The sequence below is a fragment of the Carlito syrichta genome, unplaced genomic scaffold (assembly GCF_000164805.1).
Source record: "Carlito syrichta isolate Samal-C Ts95f unplaced genomic scaffold, Tarsius_syrichta-2.0.1 Scaffold104817, whole genome shotgun sequence".
In the NCBI taxonomy this organism is placed as follows: domain Eukaryota; kingdom Metazoa; phylum Chordata; class Mammalia; order Primates; family Tarsiidae; genus Carlito; species Carlito syrichta.
Window position 1 is genome coordinate 65034 of NW_007048913.1, and position 20607 is coordinate 85640.

At 39.3% G+C, this 20607-nt stretch overlaps 1 protein-coding gene across 1 annotated transcript in view; it reads left to right on the top strand.

Annotated features, from left to right (window-relative positions):
• The window catches only part of LOC103268653 (kinesin-like protein KIF6), a gene marked incomplete at both ends in the record, with an annotated part of 69939 nt that extends 49821 nt beyond the window's left edge, over nucleotides 1-20118 (top strand). The window contains 2 exons of the mRNA XM_008066243.1: nucleotides 18570-18675; nucleotides 19930-20118. Coding sequence (XP_008064434.1) covers nucleotides 18570-18675; nucleotides 19930-20118 — 295 coding nt within the window. The remainder of the gene's footprint in view (nucleotides 1-18569; nucleotides 18676-19929) is intronic.
• Between the last annotated feature and the right edge of the window lie 489 nt (nucleotides 20119-20607).

Consider the following 20607-nt stretch of genomic DNA (forward strand, 5'->3'; position numbering starts at 1 on the left):
CACTCCAGCCTGGATGACAGAGTAAGACTCTAACTCAAAAAATATGTATATGTTAAAGATACAAACATGAAATATTCTCTACCTCATAACATTTTAAATGTTATCATCAAATCAGGTAGCAAATAGTAATTAATTATATTAATAAATGCCATTTATTGAATATTTTCTAATGGCATTGCATGTGATATTTTATATACATAGTCTAAAAAATTTTTCCCAATAACTTCATAAGGCAAATAACATTCGGCTAACAAGATGCACAGTAAGAATGTGAATCCTGTTTTGTCTGTCTCCAAAGTTACTCTTTTGTGGTTCTTGGGTCACGAAGATGTGAGATTTACAGTGATAATTTAAACCTGAATCCTGCTTCTAAGGAGTTTACATGGAAAAATGTAAGCAGTATTCTAGAATTGGCATGATTTCTCTGTGTTGTTCAGTATCAGACTAAGGCCTATCTGGAATTCTGGATTTTCTTCACTGTTGTTCCCTTACTCTGACTACGCCATATATTAATAGAAATGATCTTTCTGGGATGTCTGAAGGGAGTCAAGAAAATGACTCGTATAGTTCTCCATTTGGTGAAATGTAACCCCCTTTTCATTCTAAGGGACTGCTTCTGAACTAAGATAGGGAATAGGTCCATAAAGTAAATATCCACCCACTGTCTTTGACTCATTTTTAGTGTGTTAAAAGTATATTAACCCAGTGCTTGTTTCAATATCAGTCAGTTTATATAGAAGTAGCCACAGCTGATAAAATTCAAGAGATCATGCCAATAATGAAATTCCTCACAGTTCAAGTACCCATGGGGCCACTAATCTATGATGTAATTACTAAGAATCACAGGGACAGATCCTAATTTTTCTTATAAGCCACCCTTTGGGTCAAGTGACTGACTTTCCCAAAGTTTGTTCCTTCCTTCTTCATTGTCATCAGCCAAAAAGGAACAGCAGAAACACAGGGGACTTCTTGTTCGTTTCAATCAGTATCACTTATTTCCCACAGACATGTTCTCACGTGGCTTTCCCTGAGCATGTCACACAACTAGACTCTCCGATGGCTGGTGAGAAACCCTGGAATCACCTCATGCTGAACCTCGTCAACATAAGTTACTCTCTGGGGACTCCCTGAGTAACCCCGTCTGGTCCATGGCTTCCCAAGCCCCTCTCCAGATGCTGAGCAGAACTTTTTTTCTTGACTGAGCTAGACTTTGAACCTCCCAAGCATTCCTTACTGAGTTAAGAAAGCAAAGGTTGTACAATATTTGCATCTAAAAGGTTTGAGTTTAGTATTCATATTTTAGCATTCTCGGTATTCTTGAAAAACACTTTACATCATAAACTCACTTTCTTCATTGTAAATAATGTATATGTTTGTAATAACTTAGTGTGTAGGTCTAATTTTAGCCATCAGTCCTCTACTGGAGTAGTGTTTCTTTTCATTCTTGTTCAGGTACTTTTTCATTCATGAGCCAGTTCTGCCTTGTCTTCCGACTCAGGAGGACCCTGTGCATCTACACTGGCCACGCTTTCTGGTTTGAATGCTGATCCTTGCTTTTATTGTAAAGGCAGATTATCTGCTTAGTCCATAAGTGCCACCAATCAGCCTTTCACAATGCAGAGGCTTCCCACCACAATGGCACACCCTCAGGAGTATATGCAATGATATTTTCATTGCTTTAGCTATTTCTGTTTCTATTCCTGTTTGGTACTGCTCAGACCTGTACACAGCAGGAACTTTTAGTCTGACTTGAATCAGAAAACGCTCAGCCATTGATTTCTGCAAAATGCCCATAAAAAGACTGCTTTCCGCAGAGGCACACAGAAAAGGTTCTTCCACAGTCCACAACATTGGCCATAAACAAAATAAATGTGGATGACAGGGTGGGGATTACAAAGATGAATTAGTGATAGATTCTGGCTTCAAAGACCTTCATTCTTATAAGGGAGACAAGTAGGTGAATAGCTATGCTATAAGATCAAAATTATACCTGTCACAAGAGAAGTGCTGGGGTAATTGGAGGAAGCAGAAATTACTTTTGATTAGGAAAAACAAGGATGATTTTTAGCAGACCCAAGAATCAAGACAAGATTTAGAAAAGCAAAGTTGGACAAGGAGAACATTTCAGATAGAGTCAATACGAGCAAAGCTGTAAGTCTGGTTTCCTTATTTAAAGATGCGTAAATAGACCCAGAGAAGTGATGTGACTTACAAAGATTACTATCAGGCTGAATTCTTGCCTGAGATAATCAGTTTTCGCAAATTTTGACCCCCTCAGGGTTCTAAACAGTTTTATAGTTCTCTGAATTATTAGCTTTAAAATCAATTGAAAATATTGTATATTAATAGTGGGGAAACATATAGATGCTGTGAACAGTGCTTACACTACTTTTTATTCTTTCAGAAATGAACAGTAGCATTGAGCCTAGCTTCAGTTTATTACTAGGGAATGAGTTACTAACTAACAGCTGTTGCCAAGGCCCTCCCACATGCCTGGGTCCACACACCCCAGCAGTGAGCACCCACATGTCAGCTCAAAAACAGAATGCCTACAGGCTTTCTGGCCTTCGACTCAGGGTGGCCAAATTTAGCAAATAAAAATGCAAGATGCTCAGTTAAATTTGAATTTTATGTAAACAAATAATTTTTTAGTATAAGTATGTCTGATGCCATATTTGCAACTCTATTTCAGCTTTGTTTTTCATGATCAGAGTTTTATTTTTATTTGCATAGTTATCATGAATAGTTTTGCCTTAAAAACAATTAGTTGATATTTGTAGTTATGCCTTTTAAAAATAATGTATCATTAAACACTACCTCAAATATTTTTAAGGATCAAAATCCGGGGAAGTTGAGGTTAGTAGACATGCGTTTCATTCTTTTTTATATACGCAGCACCTGGTTCATTATAAGCAGTCAGTAAATGCTTTCTGAATAAATGTAAAAATGAATGAGATAGCACATTCTTGATTTTTATTCTCTGGACTGTTAGAATCTCTCTTTATATAGTGACAAATTTAAGCTCCCAAGTGATTCTTTTTGAAAATGTCTCAGTGAGAGAAACCTGAGAAACATCTTGCAGCATGATCAGTATTTACCAAATGGTTAATTCACACCACCTGAAGAGGAGAGACCCAAGTATTCAGGCAATCTTTAAAAAGAAAAAAGATTGTCTGCTAAAGTCCTGAGTTCACATCTCTTGGCTCCTAGGCATCCTCCTTCCCAGCTTCTAATAATGTCTGACTATCAAGCAATAACCTAAACTTTCTGGATTAAATATCCCAGAGTTCATTAATGGCTAATGCACCTCTCTCTCTCATTTTATAAGAAATCAGATCTCTGAAATCTTTCATGAGATATAATTCATTACAGATGAAGTTTCTCCACTTTAGTACAAAGTGTTTTTGGTCCTGACACTACATTTTGAAGATATTAAAACCAAAACTAAAAGCGTGGTCTACAGCTTGTATTAATTATCCTTGGGTAGTTTATGGAAGCATTTGCGTTCTTAAGAAATAGTTATCTAATATGATTGAAAAGGCCTGTCTCCATCTCCAGGCTATTTCTACCCTTCAATTATTATTTTATTCTCCTAAGGTTGAAGTGTTTGGGGTCCTAATAGGCCAAATGAATGAATATCAAAAGAAATAATTTTTTAAAAGGATGAGGTGTGAATGGCAAGTCCATATATCAGACTACGGTTGACACAGAGTGTTTTGGCCTAGACAGCTCTTTCATCAGAAGCCCAAGTACTTGCTTCAAAATTAGAGAATCTGAAGTGTGAACACATGAACATAATGTTTCATTCTTCAATTTTTTCAATGCTTTCTCAATTTAATATTCTTACTTATTGGGTTTTGTGAGCTCCAGGAAATTCATTAAAAGAAGGATTTAAGACCCTTCATCACAACCAAGAATGTTTGTTTTTCTCGCTTGCTTTCCCCAATAACCTTTCCACAGGAAAACTTTGCGTATATGTAGAGCTGAATATTTTTAAGACTTCCTGAAACAATGTTTATTCTAATTGCAGTTTTATATGGGTTATGGTGTTTAAAGAAAACCTACAGTGTGAAAATGTGCACTTATGGAAATAATAAATTACATCAATGCCTAACACCTGGTTCCTGATAGCCTGCACAAAGGATGGATAAACAAATGCAGGAATAGCCACCAACCACTATAAGCAACACCATAAAATAAGTAATTAGATCATATCAACAGTCAAATCCGTCTGGAAGCAACAGAGGAACAGTTTTGAGATTTTACTGTAGAGTTCCTGTCAAAAAACCTAACACAAGTATAGTGTAACTCTCTCCATATCATTATTCTTAAGGAAAGTAATTTATAGTTATACATCGAATTTTACAATTTTATCTTTTGAGTTTTTTTAATTTTGCTTTGAGAATTGTGAGGGCTTTATAATTTTTGTTTTACAAAGAATTCATGTACATCATACCAAAGTGGCAACGGAGAAAGAAAAAGGATAGAAATCACTTGTGATTTCAGCACTCAAAGATAGCAACTACTGTTATTTGGTTGTAGTTCTTCAAAACTTTCAATGAGTAATATAAATATGTATGTTAATTAAAATGGACTCATATTTTGTTGTTTTTTAACCTGTGTTTTTCATTCAATTGTGACATCTTTCTATGTCAATATATACGGACCTCTCCAACAGGGCTTTATGGGGTCCATGTATAGACTTTTGGGGATTTGAGGACTCTTCAACCCAAAGAATGTATAGAAAATTTTGTGGATGGTATGTGTTTGTATATTTAATTATTTTGGGGGGAAATTGCATTGGAACTTGAATTAAGTTTACTTTCAATTTTACTGTTAAATGCAAAGAGAGATTACAGTTCTACACCTTTCCATTCAGGAGCATGATTAACTCCCAGTGTGTTCTTGTCCTCATTTTTCCCTCTCTAAATTTGTACTTTTCTTTATATAGGTCCTGTAACATTGTTTTAGCAGTTTAAGGTAATTTTCTTTTAAACATTTAAGTATTATCATAATACATTTATCACATTGAGTATTAATCACAATATTCTTCATTGTGATTTTATTGCATCTTAAGAACTGTCTTTACCTTGTAAACCTACCTTCAGTTAATATAGAATTTAGTGATAATGTATGATTCAATTTACATAAACTTGCTTTAGATTGAACAGTACATGAACTTACGTTTTCAAACAGCTATACACTATTTTCCATATAACAGGATAAAAATAGATAATTTGTTATCAAATGGAAACATATCCACAAGGATTCCCCTTATATTTTTACCTAACAAAATATTTTTATTTTGTCTTTTAAAACTTTGACAAGTTTTCTAATTAGAATATATAGGCCTCACTCAGGTGGGTAAAACTAGAGCTCACCTATGGGGAAAAAAAGTTTGCTGGGAAATGTGGAAGACTAAGGGCCAGTTGGAAATGGGCTGGAGCTACCCATGTTATCCATCTTCTGCATTTTTGTATATTAATTTTGCATATTTCCTTCTGCATTTATGTATATAAACCAAGTTTGTTATTTAAAATTTTTGCTAAAGGAACCAGCTGAGAAATGTCTTTTTCTAAACTAATGTTACCTACAAATTCAATTTCATACAAGATAGAACTATGGGGGGGAAAGGATTTCACAGGTTTGGAGCAAAGAGTGGATAAAGCTTTCACTACTCCTTCAAATTAATGAACTATTAGGAAAGTCTAGAGTTTGGACATCTTTAGCCATGGAGATAGATAACTTGGGTAGACCCAGCCCATTTCCAGCTGACCCTTAGTCTTCCACATTTCCTGATAAACTTTTTTTCTCATAAGTGAGCTCTAGTCTTACCCACCTGAGAGGGGCTTTCCCTTCATCCCCTCTGCTCCTTTTCCCACCTTCCTACTCTTGTCCACCCACCTCACCCTTCTCTCCTCCCCTCTCACCTCTCATCCCACACTCCCCAGACTTAATCTCTGCATTGGCCCCAGTTCTGATCAGAGAGGCTCTCTTGGTAACTTCTCTACAGTCTCAGATTTGCCTCTTTTCCAGTCCTTTCCCTAGGTGTCTGTCTCTCTACTACGCTCTTTTCTCAGCTCTTAGACCAGTTTGACTTCACTTTCACAACTCTTCTGGCCTCTCCCATAATGATAGGAAGCCTTTCTACTTTGTCTCTGTTGACTGCCATTTCTCCCTCCCCGAATGGAGTTGTCGTTCAGTCTTCCTGCCCTTAGCTCTCCTGCTCACTAACTCACTTCTCTGGCCCCACCTCATCACACCACTGTTGTCTTTCCTGTAAGTCAATTTCTTACTTATAGATTTATGTAGATAAGTATATTCATGTTTACATTAAACACAAATAACAGTGTTTGCCTATAGCAACCAAGAGGTTCAAAAGATACATGTGGAATTTAAAGAGGGAGTTATTAATATCTGGATTGATTAATTTATATTATTTTCATCTCTCTTTTTTTTGCCTTAGGCATGGTCTTTATTCTCTTGGATGCTGTATAAATATTACAATTTCCTTTTGCTGTAAAAAGTATAGAGATAATCTTTCTACAGGAATTCATTCATTATTATACATCTTTCTAAATCTCTACAAATGGTTCTAAATGAGGGTAAATGAATAAATGGAAATGAAGGGGAGGTTGTGGGACAGTGGGAGGTAAAACCAATCTTCTGGGACTGATCCAGCCAGAGTCTCAGCTAGAGACTTCCATTCCTTCCGTCAGCACTCCTGCCACCTCCCCCACCACCTACAGGTACACAAGGCTAAGGGCCCAGCAGAGAGGCACACACAGGAGGTCCACAAGGGCCTACAGGGTCGGGGAGGGGAGCAGCAAAGGAGGCTGGGGCGTTGCTGACCAGAGTCCAGTTGCTGCCATCCTCCCCTCCTGGAGGGTTGATGGAGGGCTGGCAGGAGCCGGGCAGCAATGGCAGGCCCTAGGTTCTATGCCACTGGGTGGCAGCCAGTCCTGAGAAGGGCCCAGGAGGACACAATACAGCGAAAACCCCAGAAAAGAAGAGGCAAACACTTTGGCTCCAAGGTGCAGGCACCAGTATAGTAGTAGAGAGAATGATACTATGGCTCTCAAACTGTGTGGGGGGGAATTGGGAGAGGTCCCCACGCAGCCCCCAGGTCAGACGGTCTGTGTCCCAGTTACACAAGGCCTATCCCTTAGTCAGAGACTGAGAACAAACACGTCAAAGAGGTCATAGACACCTTTACTCTTGTCCAGGCTGTAGATGTAACCACGGTCTTGGGGGTAGAGAAGATGAAGGAACAGGATAGTCACTTCTGAGGATGTCAACTTCTCCAGCAGCTCTGAGCTCATGCATCCTTATATGGGATCCAAGAGGGACAACTCTTTGGGGAGTTCCAGAATGCTTATGGGTTCCAGCCTGATGGGCTCAAAGGAGATAGAAGGGTTGGGTCCAGACGAATTACTATTGCTGCTGCTGCTGCTGCTATTGTCCCGTATGGCAGAAGATAGCAGGGGTCAAGTGTCCAGTGCTACTGGGCCCAGCAGGAGTGAGCTCAGATCACCAATGGGTTTTGGAGCTGTCAGGGTCAGAGGTGGGAGAGGACAGCTGGGAACTTTTTGGGTGTGAGGTTTCCTGGGGCTGGACCAGGACAGGCTTGGGCAGAGACAGCAAGTAGGCTCAGAGGGTGGCAGCAAAAGCACAAGCAGAAGCATGGGTGGGGCACGCCAAGACTCCTTGTTCACCAACAGCACCTCAGTGGTACATCTAGGACTTCTTCTGCCCACCAAGGCCCTCTGGGATAGGCACCTGAAAGCTGGAACATAACAGGGACTGGATGGCCAGGAGGGTGTCTCCACCAAAGCCTCTGCAGATGTCCTCATGTATACACAGGCCAAGCATCTGTTCTGCACGTCCCCTGTGATGTGTGAGATGCTCTCCTGTACCCACTCCTTGAGCTGGTCCAGGTCTTATTCCTGCTGCTGCAGTCCCTCAGTCTCTGCCTTGAGCTGCATCAGCTTGTCTGCTGTCTCCCAGGTGTTGCCCCCAGGACCCACACCCTTCCAGTGGATGCTGTTCTTGGATTTTTCTCTCCATCAGACAGATGCCTTCTAATACACTGGATATGTTGTAAACCTACTGCTTCTGGCACACAGATAGGGTGTCAGCTGCCAACTTGAGGTCACCCATGCTGTCCTTGGCCTCCTGCAAAAGTGGCAGGACCTTGGTGGTGAGACGTCCCAGGCTCTTCTCGTGCCTGACTTGGGGTCCCCAGGGGCAGTAGTGCCAGTAGCCCAGCCTCTGGCTCCCCTTTGCCAGGCCAGTTTTTTTCACCTCTTATTTATATTTGTTCTAAACCACTGGGCCTTTCTGTGCTTACTGAAGTCAAAATGTTTGATTATAAGAAGATATATATGACTTTAAATAAATTGGATATATGAAAATCTTTATTGACAAAAACAAAATTAATTTTATAGCTTTTCAACACCCTTCATCATTACATATTAAAAGAGTTTATAAAACATGGCTTAATGACTTTAAAGTTGTCTTACTTTATTTAACAATTATTTTAAATTTTTTTTAATTTCATAAACAGAAGTGCATGGCCATGAATGCATATTCCTATAATAGGCCATATTCTCACCATGAAAGAGGCAAACCAGTTGGAATTTTAATTTTGACTTTTCACATTTGCTATTTCAGATCACTAGAAGTATCAAGAATGTGTGTTTCTTCGTTTGAGGTGCCATATAACTGTGCTTTTGTGAAGGTGGAGGAAATACGCATTACTAAGATGAATCTTGAAGGAAAACTCTGCCTGGGAATTTCCTCTGCATCACCAAAACCATGAACTGTCTGGCCCCCTACTATTAATAAGAAGAGCTCATTCCAACAGAGTTGCTGACATTAAACTCAATTCCTTGCTCGTGAGGATCCAAGTCTTTCACTTACTAGTTAGGGCTAGGGGAAACATATAATGTACATAATACTTGTCACAGACCAGGGAATTCTAAAAGGAAAAACTCTTGAAGTAACTACCTTTAAGCCAGCTGAGACTGGTTCTTTTAGTAGAATCTAACAAAAAACAAACATGAAACTAATGACCCCAATAAAATCTTTGTATAGTTTCCTTTGGTCTTAGTCCTGTTGGCACAATCTCACCCTTCAGTTTTTCATGTCTTGTGTGGATTGTAGTTTAGTCATAATTGTAAATTTATTGTTCTTATCTGAACTTCTTGTGTACATTACATGCTGTCCCAACACTGTATGTTTTAAAGGGTCACACCCCATAAAAGAAGCCCATCATGTTTGCAAATTCAAAATAAGGTCTTCCTTTGCTCCCCACCATTGGGTCTCAAGAACCCCTACCACTGCAGCCTGTTAAAAGCACTTTTCTTTGAGATGGCAGACTCAAAATTTATTTGATGATCTCAGTAACCATGTTGTTTGCATCTTTCCACATTAAAAGTTCACAGGATAGTTCTGAATTAAAGATACAAATATATTATGCCAGGGATTATGGCAAATGGAAAATGCTTTTCTGAGTTGATTGAGAATCTTTTGTGGTGTGTATGCAAAGAGTGGGAACGGTCCCAATTCAAAAGACCTGTTTTCAGATCTCAGCATTTGAATGTCCTACTTTAATGACCAGATGCAAGCTTCTCTGAGCTTTTGTTGAGCTTTCCTCAGAGTGAGGATACATGGGCTGAGAACCATTTGCTCCAGAATACCAGATATTCCCATGGTTCTACCCCACAACAGCCCTGCCCCACCAACTGGGAGATTTTTACCTACCTACCTCTTTCCAGCTTGGTACCAGAGGACAAGGTCCCATTGATTTGTACCTCCACCCTGATTATAGTAAATTCCCTGGAATAATACTGTGCTACTACACACTTCTGTTTTCTTTGCCCCCAATTACAGCACCAGACTCCCTCCCAGTCCCAGGACACATCTCCCACAGCTTCCCCTGTCATCAGGTGGAACCAGCCAGGGTTTTGTCGCCCCAGGTTAGGTTTGCTCTTCTTACTAATGCTCCATTCTTCTGTCCTCCCAACTTTCCCACAGCCAGTACCATAGAGATATGTTGCTAGCCCATTTCTAGAAACAAATGCTGACAGAAACATGATAATTTGTTTACAAAGACTATTTCAGATTAATGAGAACATCTTAATTGCATTTTATGTATAAATAATGACATTATTTTAATAAATAGTTAAATGTAATATAATTATTAAAATATTGAGAAGAGTGAGTTCAACTTGGATCACCAGTCTCTCTTTTCACAGGAGTGCGATAAATGTTCTTGAGCCAAAGGCAACTAGGGGACCAAAAGTTTCAGGAATACTGATCTACTTCCTATCTCCCTCCCTTTCTCCCTCTCTCCCTTCCTCCTGCCCTTCAACCTTTTTTGTCTCTTATCTTGTCTTCATATGTGTGTTACAGAGTACCTGCAGAATCCCTGCAAAATGGTTTCATTGTTAAGCTATCCACGTATAGCATGAGTATTTTCAGTGTTAACAAGCACACCACTTCACCATCATTTTAAATGGCCGCTTAACTATGAATATTACTATGCCATGATTTATTTAACTAATCTCCTAATGTGGCACATTCTGATTCTTTTCCCATTTCTTTTGCTGTTACAAGCTACAGTGGGTGATGGCCTTGCTAAGACCCAAGCAACAATTACTCAGTAATTTGTTGCTCATTCATCACTTTTGTCTCTTCAGAGAATTCTTCTGGGTGTGGGTTCTCCCTTTCAAAAGTACATCACCCATCATAATATTCAAATTGATTTGGTAACTTTGCTGGACTATGGTAAGTATAGTACTTCAAAACTTGGATTCTTAAGTCAGCCTACCTGAATTTCCTTGCTTTGTGACCTTGGGTAACATATTTAATCTCTCCATACTTCTGCTTCTTCACCTGTGATTTGAGGATAATAATAGTACTTATCTCATGGTATTGTTGCAAGAATTAAGGAAATGATCTATGTAGCTCTGGGCACGGTGACTCACTCCTGTAATCCCAGCACTTTGGGAGGCAGAGGTGAGAGGATTGCCTGAACCCAGGAGTTTGAGAACAGCTGGGCAACATGGTGAGATCTTGTGTCTACAATAAATTTAAAAAAAAAAAAAGCTGGGCATTGTGGCATACTCCTGTGGTTCCAGCTACTCAGAAGGCTAAGGCAGAAAAATCACCTGAACCCAGCAGGCTGAGGCTGCAGTAGCCCTGATCGTGCCCTTGCACTCCTACCTGGGTGACAGAGTGAGACTCCAACTCAGGAAAAAAAAAAAAAAAAGATGTATGTAACTAGTATAGAATATGGACTATCTGGACTAGTTGGCTTTCCAGCAGAATTCTACAAAACATACAAGGAGGAGCTGATACCAATCCTACTGAAAGTATTCTAGGCAATTGAGAAAGGTGAAACTCTCCCCAAATCATTTTATGAAGCTAACATCACATTGAAACCCAAACCAGGTAAAGATACAACAAAGAAAGAGTACTACAGGCCAATATCCTTGATGAACATAGATGCTAAAATTCTCGACAAGATTCTAGCAAACTGGATCCAACAACACATCTCAAAATTTATCCACCATGACCAAGTAGGCTTCATCCATGGGATGCAGGGCTGGTCCAACATCCGCAAGACCATAAACATAATTAAATACATCAACAGATGTAAAGACAAAACCATATAATTATATCATTAGATACGGGAAAAGCTTTTGATAAAATCCAGCATCCTTGATAAAAACCCTCGAACAGCTAGGCATAGATGGAACATACCTCAAAATAGTCAGAACCATCTATGAGAAACCCACAGCCAACATACTGCTAAACCAGAACAAGACAAGGATGCCCACTCTCACCCCTCCTGTTCAGCAACAGTATTGGAAGTCCTAGCTAGAGCAATCAGATAAGAGAAGGAAATGAGGGGTATCCAAATAGGAAAAGAGGAAGTTAAGTTATCCCTCTTTGCAGACAACATGAGTCCATATCTCGAAAACCCAAGAGAATCTGTCAAAAACCTCCTTGCACTAATAAAGGACCTTGGCAAAGTCTCAGAGTATAAAATAAATGTGCAAAAGACAGTTGCATCCTATACACCAACAATAAACAAACAGAAACCCAAATGAAAAGCACAATCCCATTCACAGTTGTCACACACACACAGAAAGAAATACCTAGGCATGTTCCTAAACAGAGAAGTCAAAGACCTTTACAAAACACTGCTCAAAGAAATCAAAGATGACACAAACAAATGGAAAAATATCCCATGCTCATGGATTGGAAGACTCAACATTGTTAAGATGTCCATCCTACCCAAGGCAATCTACAGATTTAACACAATACCCATTAAATTACCAGCAGCAGTTTTCTTAGACCTGGAAACAATACAAAAATTCATACGGAAACATAAATGACCACAAATAGTCAAAACAATCCTCAGCAAAATAACAAACGAACAAACAAAAACAAAGCAGACGGCATCACACTCTCAGACTTTAAGCTTTATTATAAAGCTACAGCAATCAAAACAGCCTTGTATTGGTACAAGAACAGGCATATAGACCAATGGAGCAGAATAGAGATTCCAAAAGCAAAACATCAATTTCTCAGCCAACTCATCTTCAACAAAGCCTCTACCACCAACCACTGGGAAGAGGAGAACCTATTCAGTAAGTGGTGCTGGGAAAACTGGCTGACCACATGCAGAAGATTAAAACAAAACCCCAACCTATCACCACACACAAAAATCAACTCTAAATGAATCAAAGACCTAAACATAAACCTCAAACTATAAGAACCTTAGAAAATGCAGGGACACCCTGATGGAAATTGGAACTGGCAACCAATTCTTGATCAAAACCCCAAGTGCCCATGCCATAAGAGATAAGATAGACAAGTGGGACCTCATCAAACTGACAAACTTCTGCAAAGCCACAGAAACCATTGAGAGAGCAGGGAGCGGGAATACAGCCCACAGACTGAAAAAATATTTGCCAACTGTATGTCTGACAAAGGTCTAACATCTAGGATCTACAAGGAACTCAAACATATCAACAAAAAAAAGAGAAAAGAAAAGAAAAACAGTCCTGTTGCAAGTGGGCAAAAGATATGAATAGACGCTTCTCAAAAGAAGACGTGCGAGCAGCCAACAGATGTATGAGAAAATGCTCAACTTCACTAGTCATCAAAGAAATGCAAATTAAAACCACACTGAGATACCACCTAACTCCATTTAGGATGGCCATCATCAATAACTCAAAAAACAACAGATGCTGGAGAGATTGCAGGGAAAAGGGAATACTTCTACACTATTGGTGAAAGTATAAACTAATATAACCTCTGTGGAAAAGTTTGGCAATTCCTAAAAGATCTAAAAATCAACCTTCTATATGACCCTGCATTTCCCCTACTGGGAATATATCCAGAGGAACTCAAATCACTCTATGAAAAAGATACCTGCACAGAAATGTTTATTCCACATTGTTCACAATAGCAAAAACATGGAACCAACCATGCTGCCCATCGAAAGAGGACCGGATTTTAAAAACGTGGTGAATATACATGATGGAACACAGCCATAAAGAAGGACAAAATTATAAACTTCATAGCATCCTGGATGGACTTAGAGTCTATAATACTGAGTGATCTATCAGAGAAACAAAGAACTGTGTATCACATGTTCTCACTCATAAGCAGACCTTGAACAATTATTGTAATACTATAAGAAAAGGATTGACAGGAGCAGAAAACTGCCAGGGGCAAGGGGGAGGCAAGATTGGCAGTAGTGGGAATCTGCCAGGAGAGGGGGGTACACCTCATCCACAAGGGTACCTTGCATAATGAACATTTGTGTACTTAACCCTGAATTGTACCCCACATCTTTAAAATAAAAAAAAATCTTTTAATTAAAAAAAAGAAAAAGATACCTGCACATGCATGTTTATGGCAGCATTATTTACAATAGCAAAAACATGGAACCAATTGTGCTGCCCATTAAAAAAGGACTGGATAAAAAATGTGGTACATATACATGATGGAATATTACACAGCCACAAAGAAGGACAAAATTATGAACTTTGCAGCAATTTGGATGGACTTAGATACTATAATACTGAGAGATCTATCACAGAAACAAAGAGCCGAGTATCACATGTTCTCACTCATAAGTGGAACTTGAACAACTATTGTCATACTATAAGAAAGGGATTGGTAATAGTGGGAAACTGCCAGGGAAGGGTGGGGGGCAGGACTGGCAGTAGTGGGAAACTGCCGGAGTGGGGGACACACCTCTTCAACAAGGGTACCTGCATAATGAACATTTGTATACTTAACCCTGAATTGTACCCCACATATTTAAAATAAAATAAAAAGAATATGGGCTATTATTAATGACCAGAAGTTTGCTTTGTCTTTTTATTCATACTATTAAATCTATGTTTCCTCAGACAGATGGCTACAGACAGAACTTGACTGTTTTTGACAAAGAGTACAGTAGTCTCAAGAGGGTGAAGCACATATTAGGAAATATGGTCATTATGTGGCCATACAGTGCTGGATCCCCAAGGACCCCAGAAAGGAAGGCACTGTGTCCCAGATGCCAAAGAAATGACCCAGAGACAATGGATGGGCTTTATTCAGGAACTTATATACCAGAAAGGTGGTCCAGGAACAGCCAGCCAGCAGGACAGGGAAAAGCCACTCCTGATAATAAAAGGCACACAGGTTATCTTGCCTATTACACTGAGTGGAGTACAAGGTTAGTAGTGAAAAGAGTGGAGTTTCTAGTGCACAGGCATATTGTGAGAATGCGCTCGTACATGTGTCACATGTACCCAAAATGGCTGCAAATTCTCTCTGGGGATGGGATCTTTGGTACCATCATGAAATAAAGGTGAACTAAAGGTAACTAAAGGTTATAAGCATTGTTTCAGGTAGGCCCTATCTGGTATGAAGCAGGCAAAGGGACTGCCCGAAGGAAGGGTGCCCAGAACATTCTCTATGCAGAGCTACAAGATGTGGTCAGAAGGCCTGGAGAACACATCTTCCTGTAACAACAGGCATGCCCAGACATGGAACCTGAGGGGAAGGAAGTGTCCTGGGTTGGCCACCCCTGGAACCCTGGGACCCTGGGACCCCTCCTCAGGCTCCAACCCCCTGTTTGGGGCTATATCCAGGGTGTACTCATGTTGTCACTGAGTATGTGTGGCTCTACAGGTCAGGTATCAGAACTTATGATGTGATAGAGTTGCTGAACTGGATCACAGGCTGTCAGAGACATCTCATCAGCAGTGTTTGATGAAGATTCATCTAGTCACCAAACTCCTAGCAATCACTACAGGTCATGTGTTCAGACACACTTAGATTATCTACAGTATTTCTTGTTCATGTGGACTAGAACTAAATTGTGTACATTTATTTTTACTTTTTCCCCAAAATTGTTTCTTCTTCTTCTTCTTTTTTTTTTCTAGTGAGAGTAGAGGACAAGTAAAGTTTCATGTTGACTTGGGCTTTTCCTAAAGAACAGGCTCAATTGTACTCACTTGACCTCCTTAGACAGCCTTTTCTGTAAACAGTTCTCTGCTGTCCAGCAGGGTTCTGGCAACTGGAAGACCCTTCAGTGGGAGCAGGGCCTAGGTATGAACTTGGAAACTATTTTGGGAGATAGGAAAATGTGGGTAATTTAGGGTCATTCGTTTACCCTTAACTACTAGAGAAGTGCAACAAAAACAAATGAATTAAGCACTTTGCTGCATTTTAATTATTAGACCAAGTTCTTGCTTGATAAGAAAATAAATACTACAATAAATCAAATGTGTGAAGGAAAGACCAGACATTTTTCTTATCTCTGTGTTCTCAAGCACTGAGAGCAAAACTGCATGTTAAAAGGCCTGACCTCCACTCTTGGGTATGTACCAGACCAATCGAGTCCCAGAAAGAGTAAAGCAATCCTGTGATTTCACTTCGGCACAAGTTCTTACCTAATTCTTTGGATCATTTCCCTGGTCCTCCCTATACCCTCTACTGTCACTGTGTGGGACAGGAACCTTTAACTGTTCCAGTCAAAGCTCAGTGAGGCAGAGGGATCTGTGAGTGGTCACTCAAACAGTCAGCAGGCTTGTGTCTTGCAATGCTTTCTTGTGAGCTGGGAGTCTCCTTCAGCCTTCCTTCAGAGAATGTTTCCTACAATATATACTTTATGATCAAATTGTACAGAAGTTGTGAAGGAATTGAATAACTTTACTTCCGATGTAATATCGTCCATTAGAAATTTTATGGAGACCAGAAACCACATAGCACTTTCTTTCATTCATTCCAGAGAATGGGCATATTTTAGAACTAACTCATGGTGATTTTCAAAATTTCAGAATTTCTGCTACATATTCAGGGAGAACACAAGTAGATAAACATTACTCTCTCTCTCTTTTTTTTTTTTAAGCCTTATAAGACATGATTATAAATCAAGTTCTTCTCATGGATTATGGAGGAAAGTAGCACTATGAGTATGTTACCTCAGTGTCATCATGAGAGGAACAGTCTATCCATAGTATGGAATATTATATAATTATTAGAAATAATTATATAATTATTAGAAATATATAATTATTAGAAGGGCAAGGGAGGGGGGAGAGTTTTTAACTTTTTAATTTATTCATATCTGTATAATTTGGAGTTTTGTTTATAAACATGTATTTTTATAATATTGTATACAATTGTTTAAAAATTATTTGTATCAGAAGTAAATCTCTCTGTGTATCTGTGGTTTGAAGCTGTATTCCAAAAGGAAACATAATGTCAATCAACAAATAGTGCAAATGACAAGTATCTCTTCATCTGAAGAAAATCCCTAAAAATTAAAATATAAATTGTCTCACACTTGTAAACATTAGCTGTCACAAGTCACAAATTACAGAAAGAGATGAAAATGAAATTAATGATATGATAGAAGTCAATATATCATGTCTGAGTGGGCTGGTAGTAACAGTGGAAGGGAAATGTGTGCTTTTTTTTTTTTTGAGTTGGAGTCTCACTCCATCCCCCAGGCTGGAGTGCAGTGACATGCTCGCAGCCACCCCGGCATCAACCTGCTGGGCTCAGGCAATCCTTCCACCTCAGCCAGGAAATGTGTACATTTTAAAAGATGCTGGAAGTAGGCAAATATTTTCATCATAATGCTAGAAAGATATGCTGTCGCTGTTACAGTACCTGGCATCTTAAACATTGACTGGCATCTTTACGTCTTTCTTTCTTCTTCTTTTTTTTTTTTTTTTTTTGAGTAGGAACCTCACTCTGTCGCCTGGACTGAAATGTAGTGGCATGCTCATGGCTACTACAGCCTCGACCTCCTGGGTTCAGGTGATCCTATCACCTCAGCCTTCCAAGTAGCTCGGACCTCAGGCAGGCACCACTACGCCCGGCTAATTTTTTTACTTATTGTAGAGACAAGGTCCTGCCACATTGCCAAGACTGGTTTCAAACCCTTGGGCTTAGACCTTCCTTATTAAGAGCTCTGGTTTAACATAGAGGGGAATCATTATCATGACAATAAATCCAATAACTAGTGAGCTTATTTGAACTGATAACCTAATGTGGGAGGAGGGGAGACACAAAAACCAATGAGAGCCAAGAATTGCCTCCTGATACTTACAAAGTCCTGGAAGAGCTAAGGTGCCTGCAGACTCTAGAAGGCAACATGGGCACATGATGATACAAAATAAACTAGGACTTCAAAACAGAGTAGTTGTATAGTCCCTCCAAAGGGACGCATTTTGCTTTCTATTTTATTTTGTTTTGGAATAGAAAAAAAACGTAAAAACCATTGTAAGCAGAGAGAAAAGAGTATAGAGAGGTGGTGAAGAGGTAAATAAGAGAAAGGAGGAGATTAATCAGAGAAGCCCTGGAAGAAGCAGAGAGAAAACCCAAGGGGAGATTGGCCTTGAGAAAAAGAAGGGATATTGTCCAAAATATATAAAAGTAGGAAGACAGCCTGAGTGGGGAAGCAGAGACACTTTGAGATGAAGGAGAAGGAAACCAAAGGAGTCTGCTTGACTTTCTCGGTCTGGCAAGAAGGAACTTTATTGACAGAGTGGACAAGTAATGGTAGGCTTAGGGGTTGTAGAAAGATTTGGAATAGCCACTGTGAAGATTATAAGTCAACCTGGGATGATTGAAAAGATAATGGGGGCATCACTGAGGTGCTGGTTGAGGCTGAGGAGCATGAATTTTTAATCACACTAATAAAAAAATGTTTTCATTGCTTTTTCTAGCAATGTGGCAGCCAGGCACAGGGGCATAGAAATTCAGCTTGGCTAGAATGGATGGACTGCTGAAATAAAAATAGTCTTATGTTGAAAGCTGCATAAAAAACTCACTGGAAATTACTCGAATAATTGCATCATTGCAATTTTTACTCTGTCAATCTGTTTCTTTCCCCTTAATTTTTATAGTCAGATTTCATAACAATACTTCCATAAAGAGGTACTTCAAAAGTACTTTAGACATTAACCAACCAGTAAGGCCATTAGAATTTTTGAAGTTTCTAGCTCACAGTTACTTCTCGTATATTATATATATTTTAGGCTGGAAAAACTAATAACATCCTTTTTGGAAGACCAGGATCCAGAGCGCAGACTGGAGGTTGGCGCCGACATGCGTAAAATTCATCACTGTTTTCATCATTTAAAGGTAAATTTAAATGTTTCCTCCAGTATAAGCCATTTTCTGCCACGTTCAAGCTGCAATAAAGCTTTCCAAGTTGGCTAACCCTTGAAAGGTTAGGACCCAACATCACATGTCCAAAAAATGGTATGATCTTTGAACCAATTATGGGGTTATCACTGAGTTTTTTCAGAGGTTATATATTACTTGCCAATAAATAAGCTCTGACCGAGGTTGAGGTGAGTGGATTGCCTGAGCCCGCGGGTTCGAGACCCGCCTGGGCAGCGAGACCTCATCTCTACAATAAATAAATTTTTTAAAAAGTCAGCCGGGCGTGGTAGCGCATGCCTGTAATTCCGGTTACTCGGAAGGCTGAGGCGGAAGGATCACCGGAGCCCAGCAGGCAGGCTACGGTGGCCGGGAGCGCCCAGTGCACTCCAGTCTGGGCGACAGAGTGAGACTCTGACCCAAAAAAATAAATAAATAAATAAGCTCTGACCATGGACTTCCTATTCTTTTTCCAGGAACCTTTACCTTGTATATAGAGTAGTTTCATATTTTGAAATTTATTTATTTAGATGTGGTCTTGCTATGTTGCCCAGTCTGGTCTCGAACGCATAGGCTCAAGCAATCCTGTTGTCTCACCTCCCAAAGTGCTGAAATTATAGGCATGAGCCACTGCACCTAACCCCATTTATTTTCAAACTATATCAAGAGAATTATGTCTTGCATTTTATTCAGAAGTTTTTGTTTATGCATATGATTTCACAGTTTTTTTTTTATCTGTCTTAGGTTTTAACTTTCATGATGAGGGAGTGGGAATGTCACTAACTTTTTATTTTAGCTCACTTGTATTTTTGCATACTTCATTAAGGTAATAAGCATTTGCTGTGAATTACTATGGGCCAGGTACAGATAAGGCAAGTGATATGTAAAGAATAAACACAATGCATAATAAGTGCTATAATAGAAGCGTGAATTAAGTATAGAGAAAGTACACTGTATAGAGAAAGGGAAAAGAGTTCAGACGATAATGTTGAATAGGCATTTCCCAATTTCCAGAAGGAAAGATAAGGGAGAGAGGAAGGGAGAAAAGGTAGGTAGAAGACAGAGGATACACCAAGCAAAAAAATAAAACAAAAAACTGCATCACAGAGACGAGGAGGCAGGAAAGGGCACGCATGCCTCATGTGTCAGGGAATTGTTGAAGGAAAAAGAGTTAAAGAAACAAAGGGATTTGGAAAAGAGGTATGGATGCTAAGCTTTTATTTTATCTTACAGAAACTATTGAATGACAAGAAGATCCTTGGAAAGAGTAACGTCTCCTCTGAAAGCAAAAACCAAGACTGCCATGAACCACTACAAGAGGAAGAATTTAAAAAACTACGAGATATTCTAAAGCAGAGAGATAATGAAATCAGTATCCTTTATGAAGTGATGAGAAATTTTCTCTGTATTGACTTGAAAGTGGTAAAGAGATGTCTTCACCTGGCTGTATTACAGCTTCCAATTTACATTGCTTCCTTCCATTGAGAAGTAAAATGTCCCTTCAGCAAACAAAATGTAGCAACTAGTGAAAAAGAGTTGCTGTAAAAAAAAAAATTTACTTTGCTTTTAGTCTGATATAGTTACTTTTGCACCGAACATTTCAGTTTATTGAAAAGTGTGGACTTTTTTACCCATTTCTTAACATTAAAATTTTTTTTTAACTTCTCTGCTGTGCTCTTTGTGTTTTAGTCCTAATCCAGTAAGTTAGCTGGTTATCTTTAGCTAGCTGACCGGACACCAGGCTGACCACAGCCTCACCATGGCCCGGAATTTGTGGCTGGTGTGTGGGTGAAACTCAAATGATAGCTGAAAAATGACAAATGGTATTTAGCTTATGAAGAGCAGAGATTGATTTAAATGTAACTTTTTATTTAAAAGCCAGATCTACTGTGTTGGGTTCCACTTACAAAT